This window comes from Trematomus bernacchii, unplaced genomic scaffold (assembly GCF_902827165.1).
Source record: "Trematomus bernacchii unplaced genomic scaffold, fTreBer1.1, whole genome shotgun sequence".
NCBI lineage: Eukaryota > Metazoa > Chordata > Actinopteri > Perciformes > Nototheniidae > Trematomus > Trematomus bernacchii.
Genome location: NW_022987720.1, coordinates 25215948 through 25233860, shown reverse-complemented (window position 1 = coordinate 25233860; position 17913 = coordinate 25215948). Strand labels below are relative to the sequence as shown.

Below are 17913 nucleotides of genomic sequence, written 5' to 3'. Positions count from 1 at the left end.
TAGCTGTCGGCCGCTGTGGTCCTGCCTGATGCTCTCCTTACTACTTCTTTGATGGCTCCCACAGGATTGTTGCCATCCACCTGGATTCAATGTCTTCTTATTTATAGACACATGCATTTTCAAGCATTTGGACTACCTATGTTGTAAATGTATTGTCTTTTTAATTTACAAACAACATCTATTGCACGTCTGTCCGTCCTGGGAGAGGGATCCCTCCTCTGTTGCTTTCTCCGGGTTTTTTTCATTTATTTTCTTTGGATGTTTTTCCTTGTCCAATGTGAGGGTCCGAGGACCAAGGGTGTCATATTTATATTCTGTACAAACTGTAAAGTCCACTGAGACAAATGTAAAATGTCTGATATAGGGCTATATGAATTGATGGATTTAATCTTCAGCTTTTTCATTGATATATACACATATATACACAGATATACAGTTTTATAATTTTTTTTGAAGAAATTGCATAGCATCATTGATATATTGTGAGTGCAATAAAACGGTATCAATGATACACTTATGTAATTGTACACAATTTCTTACAGCATGATAGAAAATAAGTTTTGTTAAGAGCTAAAATATTTTTCTTTTCCTGCTCCTTGACAAATTACGTTAGAAAGCAAACATAAAACGTAGGAATTTAGCATTCACTCAGTATTTATACAAAATTAAATATATGCTATAATGTCACTTGGGGTTCACAGTTATGAGGGCCAAAGTTATAGAGTGGTTATTAAAGCTGTTAGAAAACCTTTTGGTACTCAAAAATCACAAACTAATTGTAAAACTATTTTGAACAGAAATAAACAAGTTTTTTTAATGTTGAAAGTGTTGTTGTGGTATTACATTAAAAAAATGTTGGTAATGAATGCTATAGTTATTTTTTTTCTGTGCAGTTGTTCATTCAAATCACTTCCTCTTTAGTTGAGGAGGTTTTTGTACGACGTTGTATCACTGTGTGAACGGGAAGCTGTTCCACTGCTGACAATAATAATCTCCTGCATCTTCAGTCTGAACTCCAGTGACGGTCAGAGTGAAGACAGTCCCAGATCCACTTCCACTGAAACGATTTGAAACTCCAGACTGAAGAGATGTAGCATAATATACCAAGGGTTTAGGAGCTTCTCCAGGTTTCTGAAGGTACCAGTTAAGGTATGTGCCAGCACTTGTACTGGCTGTACATTTGATAGAAAGAGTCTGTCCTGGAACAACAGACAGAGATCCAGGAGACTGAGTCAGGAGGATTTCTCCTGATGAATCTGGAAAACATGAAAACAGCAGAAGGGTTATTGAGACAAATCCAGCTTGGAGAAAGATGATCAATATCCAAACAGAAGAGCATCCTCTCTTTAACATGGAGATCAGATGGAAGAAGGTACATGCTGCTTGTCTCAGTGCTTCTCCATCATAGCAGATCATCATGTTGGTGAACCTGGTTGCATCCTGAAGCAACGTTTTCAGAAGAGAGTCTCACCCTGAACAAGGAGCCCCAGGGTGGCCAGCAGTAGAGTCAGTGACATCATCATTGTGCTGCCGGCGTGTCAGTGGCTCTGAAAGACCTGGACAGCCGCTGATCACCTCTGGCCTCTTAACGTCTGGGAGCAGAGAGGCAGGACACATATGCAAACACACAGAGTCAGTGAAGTGTAGCTGTCCTCAAACAGCATGGTGTTCCCCCTCAGTGCTGACAGCATTCACTGTTTCATGTTTCACTACATAATGGGCTCTCAAAGATTACTATGTCGAACACAAGTTCATTTGGTTTACACAAAGCAAGTACTACAAGTTGAGCCTGTTGGTGAGAAGATTTTAAAGTGTAGAAATATATGTTGCTTGACACATGTGAAAGAAAAAAAAATCTATTGATACAGATTGTTAAAAGGTTTCACACCAGAATACAAATTCAGTTTTGCAAGTTTTCTTATACAGTAGCTACTTCAATTTACATGATTCATTTTGACAGAAATGTAAAGTCTGAAGTCGGCAATTCATCATTTTTGTAAATCTAAAAGAAGAGTGGCATTAGACAGAATACTATATTTAATGACTGATCACATTATGGTCTTCAAGATTAAACAAGGCAGTTTTATATGATTTGAAAATGAATGTCATTAGTGGGGAATATGATTTCATGATGAATATACTCAGAGAAGATACCTGAGATGCTGATGCTTTTCTTTAATCTCCATAAAGTTGTATTATTTCAGTTTTCAGATGCTCCTTGTTTTATCATCTGTTCAAATCTACTGTCTGAAATATAGCTGACACTTTAGATCAGCAGCATGAAGTGTTGGATTCACATCTGTTGTTTACCGTTTACATTATTTGTTAAGTTGTATCCCAATGTGCTTCAAGCTAAACTGGAGATGATCATTTCAGATTAGTTTGTCCATTTAAACGGTGTAATTCAATTTCTACTTAACTTTCACATCCATCACTCACTAAAATGTTCAAAGGACTGTTAAATGAACTTTGACGGGCTCTTTGAAAAGATCTCATGTAACAGATGATTTTGATTCTTGGCTCCACATTAAATAAAGAATCCAGTTTAAGATACTGGTGATCCCTTTTAGAGCTCTGCATGGTCAGACAGCCTCCTTTATCTCTGACCTTCTACAGCGCTGTATCACTAGGAGGTCAGAAACGTCTCATGATCAGGGCTGGCTGGATTTACCTCACTGCAGACTTTAAAGTGAAGGTGACCTTTGATTTGAAGTCGGGACTTTTCATCTTTGGGAGTCACTCCAGTTAGACAGAAGTGAACACTGTTCAAAAAGAAGCTGAGGACCAATGCGTTCAGTGTGTCTTTTATAGATTTAGTATTTTAGTATGGTGTGTATGAGTTCATTCTCTTAATATATTATCAGGAACATTTTAGAAGTCTTTGCTTGAAAAAGAAAAAAGTTACACGCTTAATGGAGATGAAAGTGTGTGTTTGTGTTTGTGTGTTTGTGTGTGTGTGTGTGTGTGTGTGTGTGTGTGTGTGTGTGGTGTGTGTGTGTGTGTGTGTGTGTGTGTGTGTGTGTGTGTGTGTCCTCAGTGAAGTGTAGCTTCCAGCTGCAGCAGTCAGTTCAGTTCCTGTTCAGTCTGACTGAGGGAGGTTTTTGTACGACGCTTTTTCACTGTGTGAACACCCACTGACTGTTGGGGTAATGGAGACTCTGACAGTAGTAAACTGCTGCATCATCAGTCTGGACTCCACTGATGGTCAGAGTGAAGTCAGAGTTTGATCCACTGCCTGTAAAACGCTCTGAAATCCCTGATGCTCGAGTGGTAGCAACGTAAACGAGAAGTTTAGGAGTTCCTCCATCTCTCTGTTGGTACCAGGCTAAACATGTCCCACCATAAACCACCTGACTGGTCGTACATGTGATGGAGACGGAGCGTCCCGCAGCAGAGCTCACTGCTCCAGACTGAGTCACTGTGACCTGGCCTCTGGACTCTGAGGATACAGAGACAAAGACATAAAGCAGCGTCATGGTTTTGTCCGCTTCATTCCAGAGGGACGGATGTTCACAGAGGAGAGGAGTTTGATTCTCTGGACTTTACCTGTGAAGCAGCAGCAGAGGAGAGTCCAGATGAGGACGCAGATCAAAGTCATGTTTTTGATGAGGAGGATTTCTGTGGCTTCTGTTGTCATGAAGGACAGCTGTCAGTCATCCAGTGTTCAACTCTCAGGACTATAAGGTCTCCCAGAGCACTGGAGCATGGTGCTGCTGATGCAAAGTGTCTCTCTATGGAAATGCTCTGACTGACTCCAACAGGGACCTGGATTACTCTGATGATGCTGTTTATCAATGGATCCATCTCTCTGTCAGAGGATTGATCAGGAATGGGTCAGCGCTCACTTGTTTGAGGCTCTAAGTTCAATAGACACATTTTCTTGAACTTAATTTCATTAAAAAGCTCAAATGAATAACCCCAAATAATCAATACCACCTAGGAAAAACTAAATGGAGGTTTATTATGAATCCTGATGGACAAACAAACATGTATTCATGGGAATTATGCACATTTGGAAGTATAACATGTAGAGCTTTTATTAGACATTTATTGTTTAATTTAAGTGTTCAATTACTTTGATGAAAAGGTTGATAAAATCGTAAAAAAAACATATTTTGTGAACAATTCGTTCTTTCGAAAGAATCATCTTCATTTTGAAACTTAAGACACAACTTAATATTCCTTTTAAATGTTTAAAAGGTTCACAAAAGAAACATTAGATACTTTTCCATAGTTTGTGAATCTGTTTCAAACATTTGAAGCAGTTCTTAAATAAACTGGGTAAACTGTGGATGTGTTTGGTGAGTTTGTTTGTGTCAAAGTCAGAGAGCCGTGTCTCTCTACAGTGAGAGGTTTTTGTACGGCGGCTCAATGACTTTGTATCACTGTGGTACACGTTCGGTGGAGGAACCAGACTGGATGTTGGAAGTAAGTCAAATGTTATTTTACAAGAGCAATTTCTCTTTTGTTGTGTATTCAGCATACTAGGCAAAATAGTTGCCTCTCCATGTCATTGTATAAATTCTTCTCAAATATTTTGCACTAAGAGGCTAACTTTCCTCCAGCAAAAGACGTTTAAATGTTTTTATGAGAGTTATTATTTCCACCTTTAATGGTGAAGTAGCATCTTGAGGGCTGGTAGGTTTAGTTCAGTGTGTCAAAGTCAGAGAGCCGTATCTCTCTACAGTGAGAGGTTTTTGTACGGCGGCTCAATGACTTTGAATCACTGTGGTTGACTTTTGGTGGAGGAACCAGACTGGATGTTGGAAGTAAGTCAAATATGAATTCATAAGAGCAATTTCTCTTTTGTTGTACTTATTATTCAGCGTACTAGGAGAAATAATTACCTCTCCATGTCATTGTATACATACTTATCAAATATTTGTTTAACTAAGAGGCTACCTTTACTCCAGCAAAAGTTATTTAAATGTTTTTATGAGAGTTAAACGAGAATAAATCCTTATTTCCACCTTTAATGGTGAAGTAGCATCTTGAGGGCTGGTAGGTTTAGTTCAGTGTGTCAAAGTCAGAGAGCCGTGTCTCTCTACAGTGAGAGGTTTTTGTACGGCGGCTCAATGACTTTGTATCACTGTGGTTGACTTTTGGTGGAGGAACCAGACTGGATGTTGGAAGTAAGTTTCTGCACAAAAACTAAATATGATGTTGTTAAGAGACGTTTTAAATTCTATGTTAGAATGTTTGAGAGATAGATTTGTATTATTTTAATCGTAATGTTTAGATAGTGTTAGTATTTATGTCTTTATTTCTCTTCATCATTGAGCCTAAGTTGGAGAAGATGTTCTTGAAATGTCTTTATACATTCCCAACATACTGTCATTTAAACAGCTTCAAATGTGAAATGATAAAAATGATAATTTTACCTTAACTTATTTTAAATGTATCTATCTCGGTTCTCCCCTCTGTTTTTAAAGAAATGACGAATACAGTTTTCATATACAGTTAAACAGAGTAAAGATAACGATGGATATTAAAAAATGTGTTGAATTCTTTCAGACATTATTTTAAAGTTTGTAAAACTGGGTAGTGATTGAGATTCACATTAAGCTCAAGTGATTGCTCCATTTCCCGTATTTGTTCATTTATCCAGTAAATAATTTAATAATGGTTTGCAGAGTTCAGGTTTTGGATGATTTGGACCACAACTTTTTAAATGCTTCCTAATGTTGTACTTTATTTCCAGTGTAGTTGAGGTGATTCTGTATGAAGTGCCTCTGTGCTGATTTGCATGAGAGGCTTCTTAAAGGGAAGTGAAACAATGTGTGAGTGAGAGACTGATGGAGCAGAACCAACATCTGACAGAAACTCCTTAAAGGAGAAACGCTCTCACAGTAAAGGTGTCCCAGTGTCTGCTGGTTGATTGACAGCTGTGTGCTCCCTGTCCTCTAATCTGATTGGTGTCTCCTAGGTGATGTCCGTCCCACCCTGACGGTGCTGCCCCCCTCCACAGAAGAGCTGCAGCAGGGGAAGGCCACGCTCGTGTGCCTGGCCAACAAGGGCTTCCCCTCAGACTGGAGTCTGGCCTGGAAGGTGGACAGCAGCAGCAGCAGCAGCAGCAGCAGCAGCAGCAGCAGCTGGGAGGAGAGCAGGAGCCCCGGGGTGCTGGAGAAGGACGCCCACTACAGCTGGAGCAGCACCCTGAGGGCTCCCTGCAGACCAGTGGAGGAAGGTGCGCTCTGTGACCTGTGAGGCCACCCAGGGCTCCCAGACTGCGCTCTCAGAGACACTGAGGAGAGACCAGTGTTCCCAGTCCTGAGCTGACTCACTGGGACTCTGCTTTCTCTCTCACACTGCTCTCAGTCTGCTCTCTGGCTCTCAGGACATGTTTCAACATCAACCTGTTTTTGCTTGTGTCGATGGTTTCAACATTTTAAAACAATAAAGATTAATGTGTGTATTATAAAAGTGACATGTCTTCGGATTCCCTTTCTGTGAGATATGATATATATAAGAAACCTTATTCACATTAATTCACAAATGTCACAACATTACCAAGTCAATATAACCCATATTACTTTTTAATGATCTTAAAGGTCCCATGTCATGGCCATTTCTACTGATCATAATTCCATTGTTGAGGTCTACTAGAATACATTTACATTGTTCAATGTTCCAAAATCACATTGGTTTCTCATACAGCATCTCTGTATAGTATGTGGAATACTGGTGACTGCTGCGTGGGGTCTGAGCATCGCGGCTGAGAAAAGATAAGTGTGAGTGAGTCCAATTGGTCCATTTGGACTTAGTGACGTCAACATGCCCCGGAAGAAAAAAATGGAAAAAGATAAATCTCCAACGAGGCGTTCTGGGGCAGCACAGACAGGTCTTTTCTGTGTTAGAGTTTTACTCGCTACAGGGTGTACTTTGATGGTTTGTGACTCTGCAGACCATTTACATGCAGAAAAAGCTACATAACACACAAGGGGACGGGTAGTAACCAGAAAAGCATATGATGGGACCTTTAAGGGTTTGGATATACTTCTGGATTTATTCTAGTTTTATTTTTATTAATAAAAATTGGTACCAATAACAATAGCATGAACATTTCAATGGTAAACCACAAAGCTCTCTCTTATTACTAATGTGTAAGTACATCCATGTGTGATGTTCATGTGTTGTTAAACTGTACCTTGAATATATTCTGACCATCTGAATCAAAACTTCTAAATAAGATTGTCCAGGATAAGAAATAAAAAGCAGGCTATCATCATCATAAAGTCATATAACATGAATCCTCAAATATTATTTAATGGACACAGTACAACTCCACCAAAGAACTTGAGACCAAAGAGAGGGTACCACAGGCTCTGTCTCTGCTGTCTGTTTGCAGAATTATTAAATTACACGATTTTTTGCTGATTGAATCAAAACTGATATTATATGAAAACAAATACTTATTTATTACCTTAGTTGTGTGAATGCCTTTCATACGAATTCAATCGCTCATGTCTCTGTATGACATATGACAGTAGACCCTGATTATCTTGATGCATATATTTGAAAATCATTGGTGGAGAAGATGCTTTTACAAAGGTGTTGCTCTGAGAAGATGCTTCTACAGTGGTGTTACTCTGAGAAGATTATTTTGCAGTGGTGTTACTCTGAGAAGAGGCTTGAGACCCTGATCTTTCTTCCTAAATCTTTAGTAGCGGGGGGGGGGAGCTGGGGAACAAACGAGAGATGGTAATGTTTGGAAAGTCTTTTCTGTGTGTGGAGGAAGGTAGAGGAAGAGGAGGAGGGAATCATGGCAGCTTGTCAGAGGTAATTCAGGAAGCACTCAGCTCTTTATGTGGTGTTTCCTCGACTCGCTGAAGAAAATTGAGACCAGTGGAGTCTGAGGGAGATAAAGACGGAGCAGAAAGTCCAGCCAGAGTCGAAGCATTCTATCCCTCCTCGACTGCTGGTGAGTTAAATCATATTTGGATCTTTGTGATCGCTTTGCAGGTCAAAAATACTGCAGTAGCAGGAATATAGGCTTATGCTATACTGTATAAACATATGAGAGCATATCATTTACAAATATACAGAACATTGCAAATTGTTATCAGGAAGTGGAGCTCAATGCAGCAGTGAGCTCTCTGCCAGCCAGAGGTGACGTGTTGAAAAGTGTTATTGCAGAAGGCAGGAATGTTTTCCTGTCCCTCTCTGTGTGACAGCGGAGCAGTCTGTTGGAGAAGGAGCTCCTGTCTGTCCAGCTGCAGGTGGAGAGGGTGGGTGGGGTTATCCATGATGGATAACAGTTTGTTAAGTGTCCTCCTCTCCACCACAGCTACAAACTGCCCAGTTTCACACCGATGATAGAGCCAGCTCTCCTGATCAGTTTATTGAGTCTGCTGGTGTCACCGGCTCTGATGCTGCCTCCCCCCCCCCCCCCCCCCCCCTCCCAGCAGACCGCAGCACTGGCCACAACAGACTGGTAGAAGATCTCCAACATCTTGCTGCACACTTGGAAGGATCTGAGCTTCCTCAGAAAATAGAGTCGGCTCATCCCCTTCTTGTACACAGCGTCAGTGTTGATCCTCCACCTCAGTCCGTTGTCTACGTGCACTCCCAGTTACTTACTCTGTTTACTGGATTATTCAGCCGCTTTTAAAAGACTGTTTTTTGAGTTGGACAATTCCTGTGGACTTGAACATTTCTCCAGTTATTGTAGTTTGTGCTACTGTTGGGGACAGAGTTATTTCCAAACAAGGATGTTTGATTTGAAGTTGGGACTTTTGATCTTTGGGAGTCTCTCCAGTGAGACAGAAGTGAACACTGTTCAAAAGGAAGATGAGCACCCATGAGTTTAGTGTGGCTTGTGTGTGTGTGTGGTGTGTGTGTGTGTGTGTGTGTGTGTGTGTGTGTGTGTGTGTGTGTGTGTGTGTGTGTGTGTGTGTGTGTGTGTGTGTATGTGTGTGTGTGTGTGTGCGTGTGTGTGTGGTGTGTGTGTGTCCTCAGTGAAGTGTAGCTTCCAGCTGCAGCAGTCAGTTCAGTTCCTGTTCAGTCTGACTGAGGGAGGTTTTTGTACGACGCTTTTTCACTGTGTGAACACATACTGACTGTTGGGGTAATGGAAACTCTGACAGTAGTAAACTGCTGCATCATCAGTCTGAACTCCACTGATGGTCAGAGTGAAGTCAGAGTTTGATCCACTGCCTGTAAAACGCTCTGAAATCCCTGATGCTCGAGTGGTAGCATCGTAAACGAGACGTTTAGGAATTCCTCCATCTCTTTGTTGGTACCAGGCTAAACGGATCCCTTGATAAACCACCTGACTGGTCGTACATGTGATGGAGACGGAGCGTCCCGCAGCAGAGCTCAGTGCTCCAGACTGAGTCACTGTGACCTGGCCTCTGGACTCTGAGGATACAGAGACAAAGACATAAAGCAGCGTCATGGTTTTGTCCGCTTCATTCCAGAGGGACGGATGTTCACAGAGGAGAGGAGTTTGATTCTCTGGACTTTACCTGTGAAGCAGCAGCAGAGGAGAGTCCAGATGAGGACGCAGATCAAAGTCATGTTTTTGATGAGGAGGATTTCTGTGGCTTCTGTTGTCATGAAGGACAGCTGTCAGTCATCCAGTGTTCAACTCTCAGGACTATAAGGTCTCCCAGAGCACTGGAGCATGGTGCTGCTGATGCAAAGTGTCTCTCTATGGAAATGCTCTGACTGACTCCAACAGGGACCTGGATTACTCTGATGATGCTGTTTATCAATGGATCCATCTCTCTGTCAGAGGATTGATCAGGAATGGGTCAGCGCTCACTTGTTTGAGGCTCTAAGTTCAATGGACACATTTTCTTGCAGTTAATTTCATTAAAAAGCTCAAATGAATAACCCCAAATAATCAATACCACCTAGGAAAAACAAAATGGAGGTTTATTATGAATCCTGATGGACAAACAAACATGTATTTATGGGAATTATGCACATTTGGAAGTATAACATGTAGAGCTTTTATTAGACATTTATTGCTTAATTTAAGTGTTCAATGACTTTGATGAAAAAGTTGATAAAATCGTAAAAAAACATATTTTGTGAACAATTCGTTTTTCGAAAGAATCATCTTCATTTTGAAACTTAAGACACAACTTAATATTCCTTTTAAATGTTTAAAAGGTTCACAAAATAAACATTAGATACTTTTCCATAGTTTGTGAATCTGTTTCAAACATTTGAAGCAGTTCTTATATAAACTGGGTAAACTGTGGATGTGTTTGGTGAGTTTGTTTGTGTCAAAGTCAGAGAGCCGTGTCTCTCTACAGTGAGAGGTTTTTGTACGGCGGCTCAATGACTTTGTATCACTGTGGTACACGTTCGGTGGAGGAACCAGACTGGATGTTGGAAGTAAGTCAAATGTTATTTTACAAGAGCAATTTCTCTTTTGTTGTGTATTCAGCATACTAGGCAAAATAGTATATGTATAAATTCTTCTCAAATATTTTGCACTAAGAGGCTAACTTTCCTCCAGCAAAAGACGTTTAAATGTTTTTATGAGAGTTAAACGAGAATAAATCCTTATTTCCACCTTTAATGGTGAAGTAGCATCTTGAGGGCTGGTAGGTTTAGTTCAGTGTGTCAAAGTCAGAGAGCCGTGTCTCTCTACAGTGAGAGGTTTTTGTACGGCGGCTCAATGACTTTGTATCACTGTGGTTGACTTTTGGTGGAGGAACCAGACTGGATGTTGGAAGTAAGTTTCTGCACAAAAACTATATATGATGTTGTTAAGAGATGTTTTAAATTCTATGTTAGAATGTTTGAGAGATAGATTTTTATTATTTTAATCGTAATGTTTAGATAGTATTAGTATTCATGTCTTTATTTCATCATTGAGCCTAAGTCGGAGAAGATTTTCTTCAAATGTCTTTATACATTCCCAACATACTGTCATTTAAACAGCTTCAAATGTGAAATGATAAAAATGCTAATTTTACCTTAACTTATTTTAAATGTATCTATCTCGGTTCTCCCCTCTGTTTTCAAAGACATTACGAAAACAGTTTTCATATACAGTTAAACAGAGTAAAGATAACGATGGATATTAAAAAATGTGTTGAATTCTTTCAGACATTATTTTAAAGTTTGTAAAACTGGGTAGTGATTGAGATTCACATTAAGCTCAATTGATTGTTCCATTTCCCGTATTTGTTCATTTATCCAGTAAATAATTTAATAATGGTTTGCTGAGTTCAGGTTTTGGATGATTTGGACCACAACTTTTTAAATGCTTCCTAATGTTGTACTTTATTTCCAGTGTAGTTGAGGTGATTCTGTATGAAGTGCCTCTGTGCTGATTTGCATGAGAGGCTTCTTAAAGGGAAGTGAAACAATGTGTGAGTGAGAGACTGATGGAGCAGAACCAACATCTGACAGAAACTCCTTAAAGGAGAAACGCTCTCACAGTAAAGGTGTCCCAGTGTCTGCTGGTTGATTGACAGCTGTGTGCTCCCTGTCCTCTAATCTGATTGGTCTCTCCTAGGTGATGTCCGTCCCACCCTGACGGTGCTGCCCCCCTCCACAGAAGAGCTGCAGCAGGGGAAGGCCACGCTCGTGTGCCTGGCCAACAAGGGCTTCCCCTCAGACTGGAGTCTGGCCTGGAAGGTGGACAGCAGCAGCAGCAGCAGCAGCAGCAGCAGCAGCAGCTGGGAGGAGAGCAGGAGCCCCGGGGTGCTGGAGAAGGACGCCCACTACAGCTGGAGCAGCACCCTGAAGCTCCCTGCAGACCAGTGGAGGAAGGTGCGCTCTGTGACCTGTGAGGCCACCCAGGGCTCCCAGACTGCGCTCTCAGAGACACTGAGGAGAGACCAGTGTTCCCAGTCCTGAGCTGACTCACTGGGACTCTGCTTTCTCTCTCACACTGCTCTCAGTCTGCTCTCTGGCTCTCAGGACATGTTTCAACATCAACCTGTTTTTGCTTGTGTCGATGGTTTCAACATTTTAAAACAATAAAGATTAATGTGTGTATTATAAAAGTGACATGTCTTCGGATTCCCTTTCTGTGAGATATGATATATATAAGAAACCTTATTCACATTAATTCACAAATGTCACAACATTACCAAGTCAATATAACCCATATTACTTTTTAATGATCTTAAAGGTCCCATGTCATGGCCATTTCTACTGATCATAATTCCATTGTTGAGGTCTACTAGAATACATTTACATTGTTCAATGTTCCAAAATCACATTGGTTTCTCATACAGCATCTCTGTATAGTATGTGGAATACTGGTGACTGCTGCGTGGGGTCGGAGCACCGCGGCTGAGAAAAGATAAGTGTGAGTGAGTCCAATTGGTCCATTTGGACTTAGTGACGTCAACCTGCCCCGGAAGAAAAAAATGGAAAAAGATAAATCTCCAACGAGGCGTTCTGGGGCAGCACAGACAGGTCTTTTCTGTGTTAGAGTTTTACTCGCTACAGGGTGTACTTTGATGGTTTGTGACTCTGCAGACCGTTTACATGCAGAAAAAGCTACATAACACACAAGGGGACGGGTAATAACCAGAAAAGCATATGATGGGACCTTTAAGGGTTTGGATATACTTCTGGATTTATTCTAGTTTTATTTTTATTAATAAAAATTGGTACCAATAACAATAGCATGAACATTTCAATGGTAAACCACAAAGCTCTCTCTTATTACTAATGTGTAAGTACATCCATGTGTGATGTTCATGTGTTGTTAAACTGTACCTTGAATATATTCTGACCATCTGAATCAAAACTTCTAAATAAGATTGTCCAGGATAAGAAATAAAAAGCAGGCTATCATCATCATCATAAAGTCATATAACATGAATCCTCAAATATTATTTAATGGACACAGTACAACTCCACCAAAGAACTTGAGACCAAAGAGAGGGTACCACAGGCTCTGTCTCTGCTGTCTGTTTGCAGAATTATTAAATTACACGATTTTTCGCTGATTTAATCAAAACTCATATTATATGAAAACAAATACTTATTTATTACCTTAGTTGTGTGAATGCCTTTCATACGAATTCAATCGCTCCTATGTTTCTGTATGACATATGACAGTAGATCCTGATTATCTTGATGGATATATTTGAAAATCATTGATGGAGAAGATGCTTTTACAAAGGTGTTACTCTGAGAAGATTATTTTGCAGTGGTGTTACTCTGAGAAGAGGCTTGAGACCCTGATCTTTCTTCCTAAATCTTTAGTAGGGGGGGGGGAGCTGGGGAACAAACGAGAGAGGGTAATGTTTGGAAAGTTTTTTCTGTGTGTGGAGGAAGGTAGAGGAAGAGGAGGAGGGAATCATGGCAGCTTGTCAGAGGTAATTCAGGAAGCACTCAGCTCTTTATGTGGTGTTTCCTCGACTCGCTGAAGAAAATTGAGACCAGTGGAGTCTGAGGGAGATAAAGACGGAGCAGAAAGTCCAGCCAGAGCCGAAGCATTCTATCCCTCCTCGACTGCTGGTGAGTTCAATCATATTTGGATCTTTGTGATCGCTTTGCAGGTGCTGTGGATTACATTGGTGCATGTATGTCAATGACATTGGATTTAGATGGATGGATATTTACTTTATTCATCCCAATTTGGGAAATTCTTTTGTTACCGGACCAGTGTGTTCAACATTAAAATACAAATACTTAAAAAGTGGAATAGAGTTAACAATTAACAATTACAAATCAAATGAAAATGGAAAATAGTATATCAAATATAAACACTATAAACAACATAACAAATTCTGGATATTTAAAATATTCTTTACAAAGGTCAAAAATACTGCAGTAGCAGGAATATAGGCTTATGCTATACTGTATAAACATATGAGAGCATATCATTTACAAAGATACAGAACATTGCAAATTGTTATCAGGAAGTGGAGCTCAATGCAGCAGTGAGCTCTCTGCCAGCCAGAGGTGACGTGTTGAAAAGTGTTATTGCAGAAGGCAGGAATGTTTTCCTGTCCCTCTCTGTGTGACAGCGGAGCAGTCTGTTGGAGAAGGAGCTCCTGTCTGTCCAGCTGCAGGTGGAGAGGGTGGGTGGGGTTATCCATGATGGATAACAGTTTGTTAAGTGTCCTCCTCTCCACCACAGCTACACACTGCCCAGTTTCACACTGATGATAGAGCCAGCTCTCCTGATCAGTTTATTGAGTCTGCTGGTGTCACCGGCTTTGATGCTGCCCGCCCCCCCCCTCCCCCCCAGCAGACCGCAGCACTGGCCACAACAGACTGGTAGAATATCTCCAACATCTTGCTGCACACTTGGAAGGATCTCAGCTTCCTCAGAAAATAGAGTCGGCTCATCCCCTTCTTGTACACAGCGTCAGTGTTGATCCTCCACTTCAGTCCGTAGTCTACGTGCACTCCCAGGTACTTACTCTGTTTACTGGATTATTCAGCCGCTTTTAAAAGACTGTTTTTTGAGTTGGACAATTCCTGTGGACTTGAACATTTCTCCAGTTATTGTAGTTTGTGCTGCTGTTGGGGACAGAGTTATTTCCAAACAAGGATGTTTGATTTGAAGTTGGGACTTTTGATCTTTGGGAGTCTCTCCAGCGAGACAGAAGTGAACACTGTTCAAAAGGAAGATGAGCACCAGTGGCGGCCGGTCCATAGGGGCGCTAGGGGCGCCGCCCCACCTCTTCCCATATTGAAAAAAAATAAAAATAATAATAATTAAAATTAAAATTAAAAAAAAAAAAATATGTTTAAAAAAAAATATATGTTTTTATTTTTATTTTTAATGAACAAGGTAAATATTATATAATTGGTATCAGTAAAATGTATAATCTACAATAAAATCTCGTTTAAAATTGTGTTACGATGTCTAAAGTTACTGATAAGTCACATGTTTCCTGCCTGGCCTTGCCCATGCACCTTCTCTCGTCTGGGCGCTAAGAGAGGAGCCTTCAACCAGTGCAGCATCAGCCACTAGCAGCTGACTGTTGCTATCTGTAACGTGTAAACTATGCCGCGAAAATATAATTTCAGCCAATCAGCGTCGTCAAAGATGACGGTCACCAGGCGCCAATGTCAGCGCCCAGTGCAGTCTGTGAGTAGTTTGGACAGTGACTCGTATCCGGTTGACGCAGTAGTTGATGAGGATGGCTTCGTGTGCAGGTGGAGTCTCCGGACCTCGGTCCCCGGCTAATTCTGTTCAAGAGCTAATCTCCAATCCTTTCGAAAGGAGAAGTTTGGCAGATAAATTGTTGCTTAAAGACCTTGCACCGGACCAACCCGATTTGAATATATCGCAGCAATCTCGTGAAAAAGACAACATTTATACACGAGGCTTCACAAGTAGCTGGTACACAAGAAAGGCTTGGCTAGCTGGATGCAAACAGGTAAATGCTGTCTTTTGTTTCCCATGCTTGGATATCACTTTATATGTAGAGAGGAGGTTTCCCATGGTTGTTAGAAGTTTATTAATAAGTGGGCATTTATCACAGAAGTGATTGTTCTGTCTCCACGTTTGTTGCATTGTCTGTGATGTATTTTCCAACGGTTATAGCTCCTGTTCTGTCCCAGCAACACTACACGGTTTGCAGCTCCACCACATTTTTGGTTTATCTTCGGTGTCGCTTAAAATCTGCTTCCCATCGGACTAAAACCTCCACGTAATCTGAAGACAGATACTTGAAGTTATTTAAACCTTTTGCAAACTTTATGTTCTTTCTTGCTCTAGCCTTGCCAGTTACATTGTACATAACACATATATTATCATTATGCTAACTGGTTGTTCTTGTTAGACGATGTAGCTTTTTCATTTCTGAGTTATTGCTATATGTAAATAAGCCTGTTTGTAAATAATCCTCAGAGAAACAAAGAAAAAACACAATTTATGACATTTTGTGCTGTGGTTATTTTTTTTAAATTGCATTTATTCACAGTTCAGTTTGAAATGCTGTAGTGACTTGTATTGAACCACTTAAATATTTATAATTAATGCTACTGAAAAGATGCTATTAATTTTATATCTCACATGCAGTTCACTGTAAAGCTACTTGGTGAAGGTGTTGGTTCATAAAACATGAACAGTTTTAAGAAAGAAAAAAACAGACCAGTTCTGAGAACACAAATTCCTGGTAAAGTAGTAGATGTTGAGGTTGATAAATAATATTTTCCACACTGAAGATTATGGAGGTATTGATCAGTCTTCTCATATTTTTAAGCCTCGATTTCTCCTTTCCCCCCCCTCTAACATCACCAGAAGTCATCATTTAAGGGGTCATTTCTCGAAAACAATTTCCGGGGGGAAACCCCCCGGACCCCCCGGGTAGGTCACTTACGGTACGTCAAGAGCCCCACCAAAAAAAAAGACCACCGGCCGCCACTGATGAGCACCCATGAGTTTAGTGTGGCTTTTATAGATTTAGATTTACAATGTTCCTATGGTGTGTGTATGAGTTCATTCTCTTTATATTCCCTTGAGAAGTATTTCAGAATTCTTTGCTTGAAAAAGAAGAAAGTTACATGCTTATCGGAGATGACGGACATTTCTTGTGTGTGTGTGTGTGTGTGTGTGTGTGTGTGTGTGTGGTGTGTGTGTGTGTGTGTGTGTGTGTGTGTGTGTGTGTGTGTGTGTGTGTGCGTGTGTGTGTGTGTGTGTGTGTGTGTGTGTGTGTGTGTGTGTGTGTGTGTGTGGTGTGTGTGTGTGTGTGTGTGTGTGTGTGTGTGTGTGTGTGTGTGTGTGTGTGTGTGTCCTCAGTGAAGTGTAGCTTCCAGCTGCAGCAGTCAGTTCAGTTCCTGTTCAGTCTGACTGAGGGAGGTTTTTGTACGACGCTTTTTCACTGTGTGAACACCCACTGACTGTTGGGGATATGGAGACTCTGACAGTAGTAAACTGCTGCATCATCAGTCTGGACTCCACTGATGGTCAGAGTGAAGTCAGAGTTTGATCCACTGCCTGTAAAACGCTCTGAAATCCCTGATGCTCGAGTGGTAGCATAATGAATGAGCAGTTTAGGAGTTCCTCCATCTCTCTGTTGGTACCAGGCTAAATATGTCCCACCATGAACTTGGGAACTGGTCGTACATGTGATGGAGACGGAGCGTCCCGCAGCAGAGCTCACTGCTCCAGACTGAGTCACTGTGACCTGGCCTCTGGACTCTGAGGATACAGAGACAAAGACATAAAGCAGCGTCATGGTTTTGTCCGCTTCATTCCAGAGGGACGGATGTTCACAGAGGAGAGGAGTTTGATTCTCTGGACTTTACCTGTGAAGCAGCAGCAGAGGAGAGTCCAGATGAGGACGCAGATCAAAGTCATGTTTTTGATGAGGAGGATTCCTGTGGCTTCTGTTGTCATGAAGGACAGCTGTCAGTCATCCAGTGTTCAACTCTCAGGACTATAAGGTCTCCCAGAGCACTGGAGCATGGTGCTGCTGATGCAAAGTGTCTCTCTATGGAAATGCTCTGACTGACTCCAACAGGGACCTGGATTACTCTGATGATGCTGTTTATCAATGGATCCATCTCTCTGTCAGAGGATTGATCAGGAATGGGTCAGCGCTCACTTGTTTGAGGCTCTAAGTTCAATGGACACATTTTCTTGCAGTTAATTTAATTAAAAAGCTCAAATGAATAACCCCAAATAATCAATACCACCCAGGAAAAACTAAATGGAGGTTTATTATGAATCCTGATGGACAAACAAACATGTATTCATGGGAATTATGCCCATTTGGAAGGATAACATGTAGAGCTTTTATTAGACATTTATTGTTTCATTTAAGTGTTCAATTACTTTGATGAAAAAGTTGATAAAATCGTAAAAAAAACATATTTTGTGAACAATTCGTTTTTCGAAAGAATCATCTTCATTTTGAAACTTAAGACACAACTTAATATTCCTTTTAAATGTTTAAAAGGTTCACAAAAGAAACATTAGATACTTTTCCATAGTTTGTGAATCTGTTTCAAACATTTGAAGCAGTT

The 17913-nt window shown here is 40.8% G+C and overlaps 1 pseudogene and 5 gene segments (V, D, J or C); 2 read left to right on the top strand and 4 right to left on the bottom strand.

The window, feature by feature from the left end:
* Nucleotides 1-857: 857 nt before the first annotated feature.
* Nucleotides 858-1580, bottom strand: LOC117492443. The segment is given in 2 exon segments: nucleotides 858-1256; nucleotides 1472-1580. Coding segments are annotated over 2 exon segments (360 nt in total).
* A 1536-nt stretch (nucleotides 1581-3116) lies between these two features.
* On the bottom strand, nucleotides 3117-3637 carry LOC117492146. The segment is given in 2 exon segments: nucleotides 3117-3439; nucleotides 3547-3637. Coding segments are annotated over 2 exon segments (414 nt in total).
* Nucleotides 3638-4358: 721 nt separating this feature from the next.
* On the top strand, nucleotides 4359-6427 carry LOC117492446 (annotated as a pseudogene).
* Nucleotides 6428-9022: 2595 nt separating this feature from the next.
* Nucleotides 9023-9827, bottom strand: LOC117492437. The segment is given in 2 exon segments: nucleotides 9023-9360; nucleotides 9468-9827. Coding segments are annotated over 2 exon segments (414 nt in total).
* A 450-nt stretch (nucleotides 9828-10277) lies between these two features.
* On the top strand, nucleotides 10278-11976 carry LOC117492448 (the record flags this gene model as incomplete). The annotated part of the segment is given in 2 exon segments: nucleotides 10278-10347; nucleotides 11480-11976. Coding segments are annotated over 2 exon segments (414 nt in total), but the record flags the coding sequence as incomplete, so codon positions are not given.
* A 4695-nt stretch (nucleotides 11977-16671) lies between these two features.
* LOC117492438 lies at nucleotides 16672-17524 on the bottom strand. The segment is given in 2 exon segments: nucleotides 16672-17086; nucleotides 17194-17524. Coding segments are annotated over 2 exon segments (414 nt in total).
* Between the last annotated feature and the right edge of the window lie 389 nt (nucleotides 17525-17913).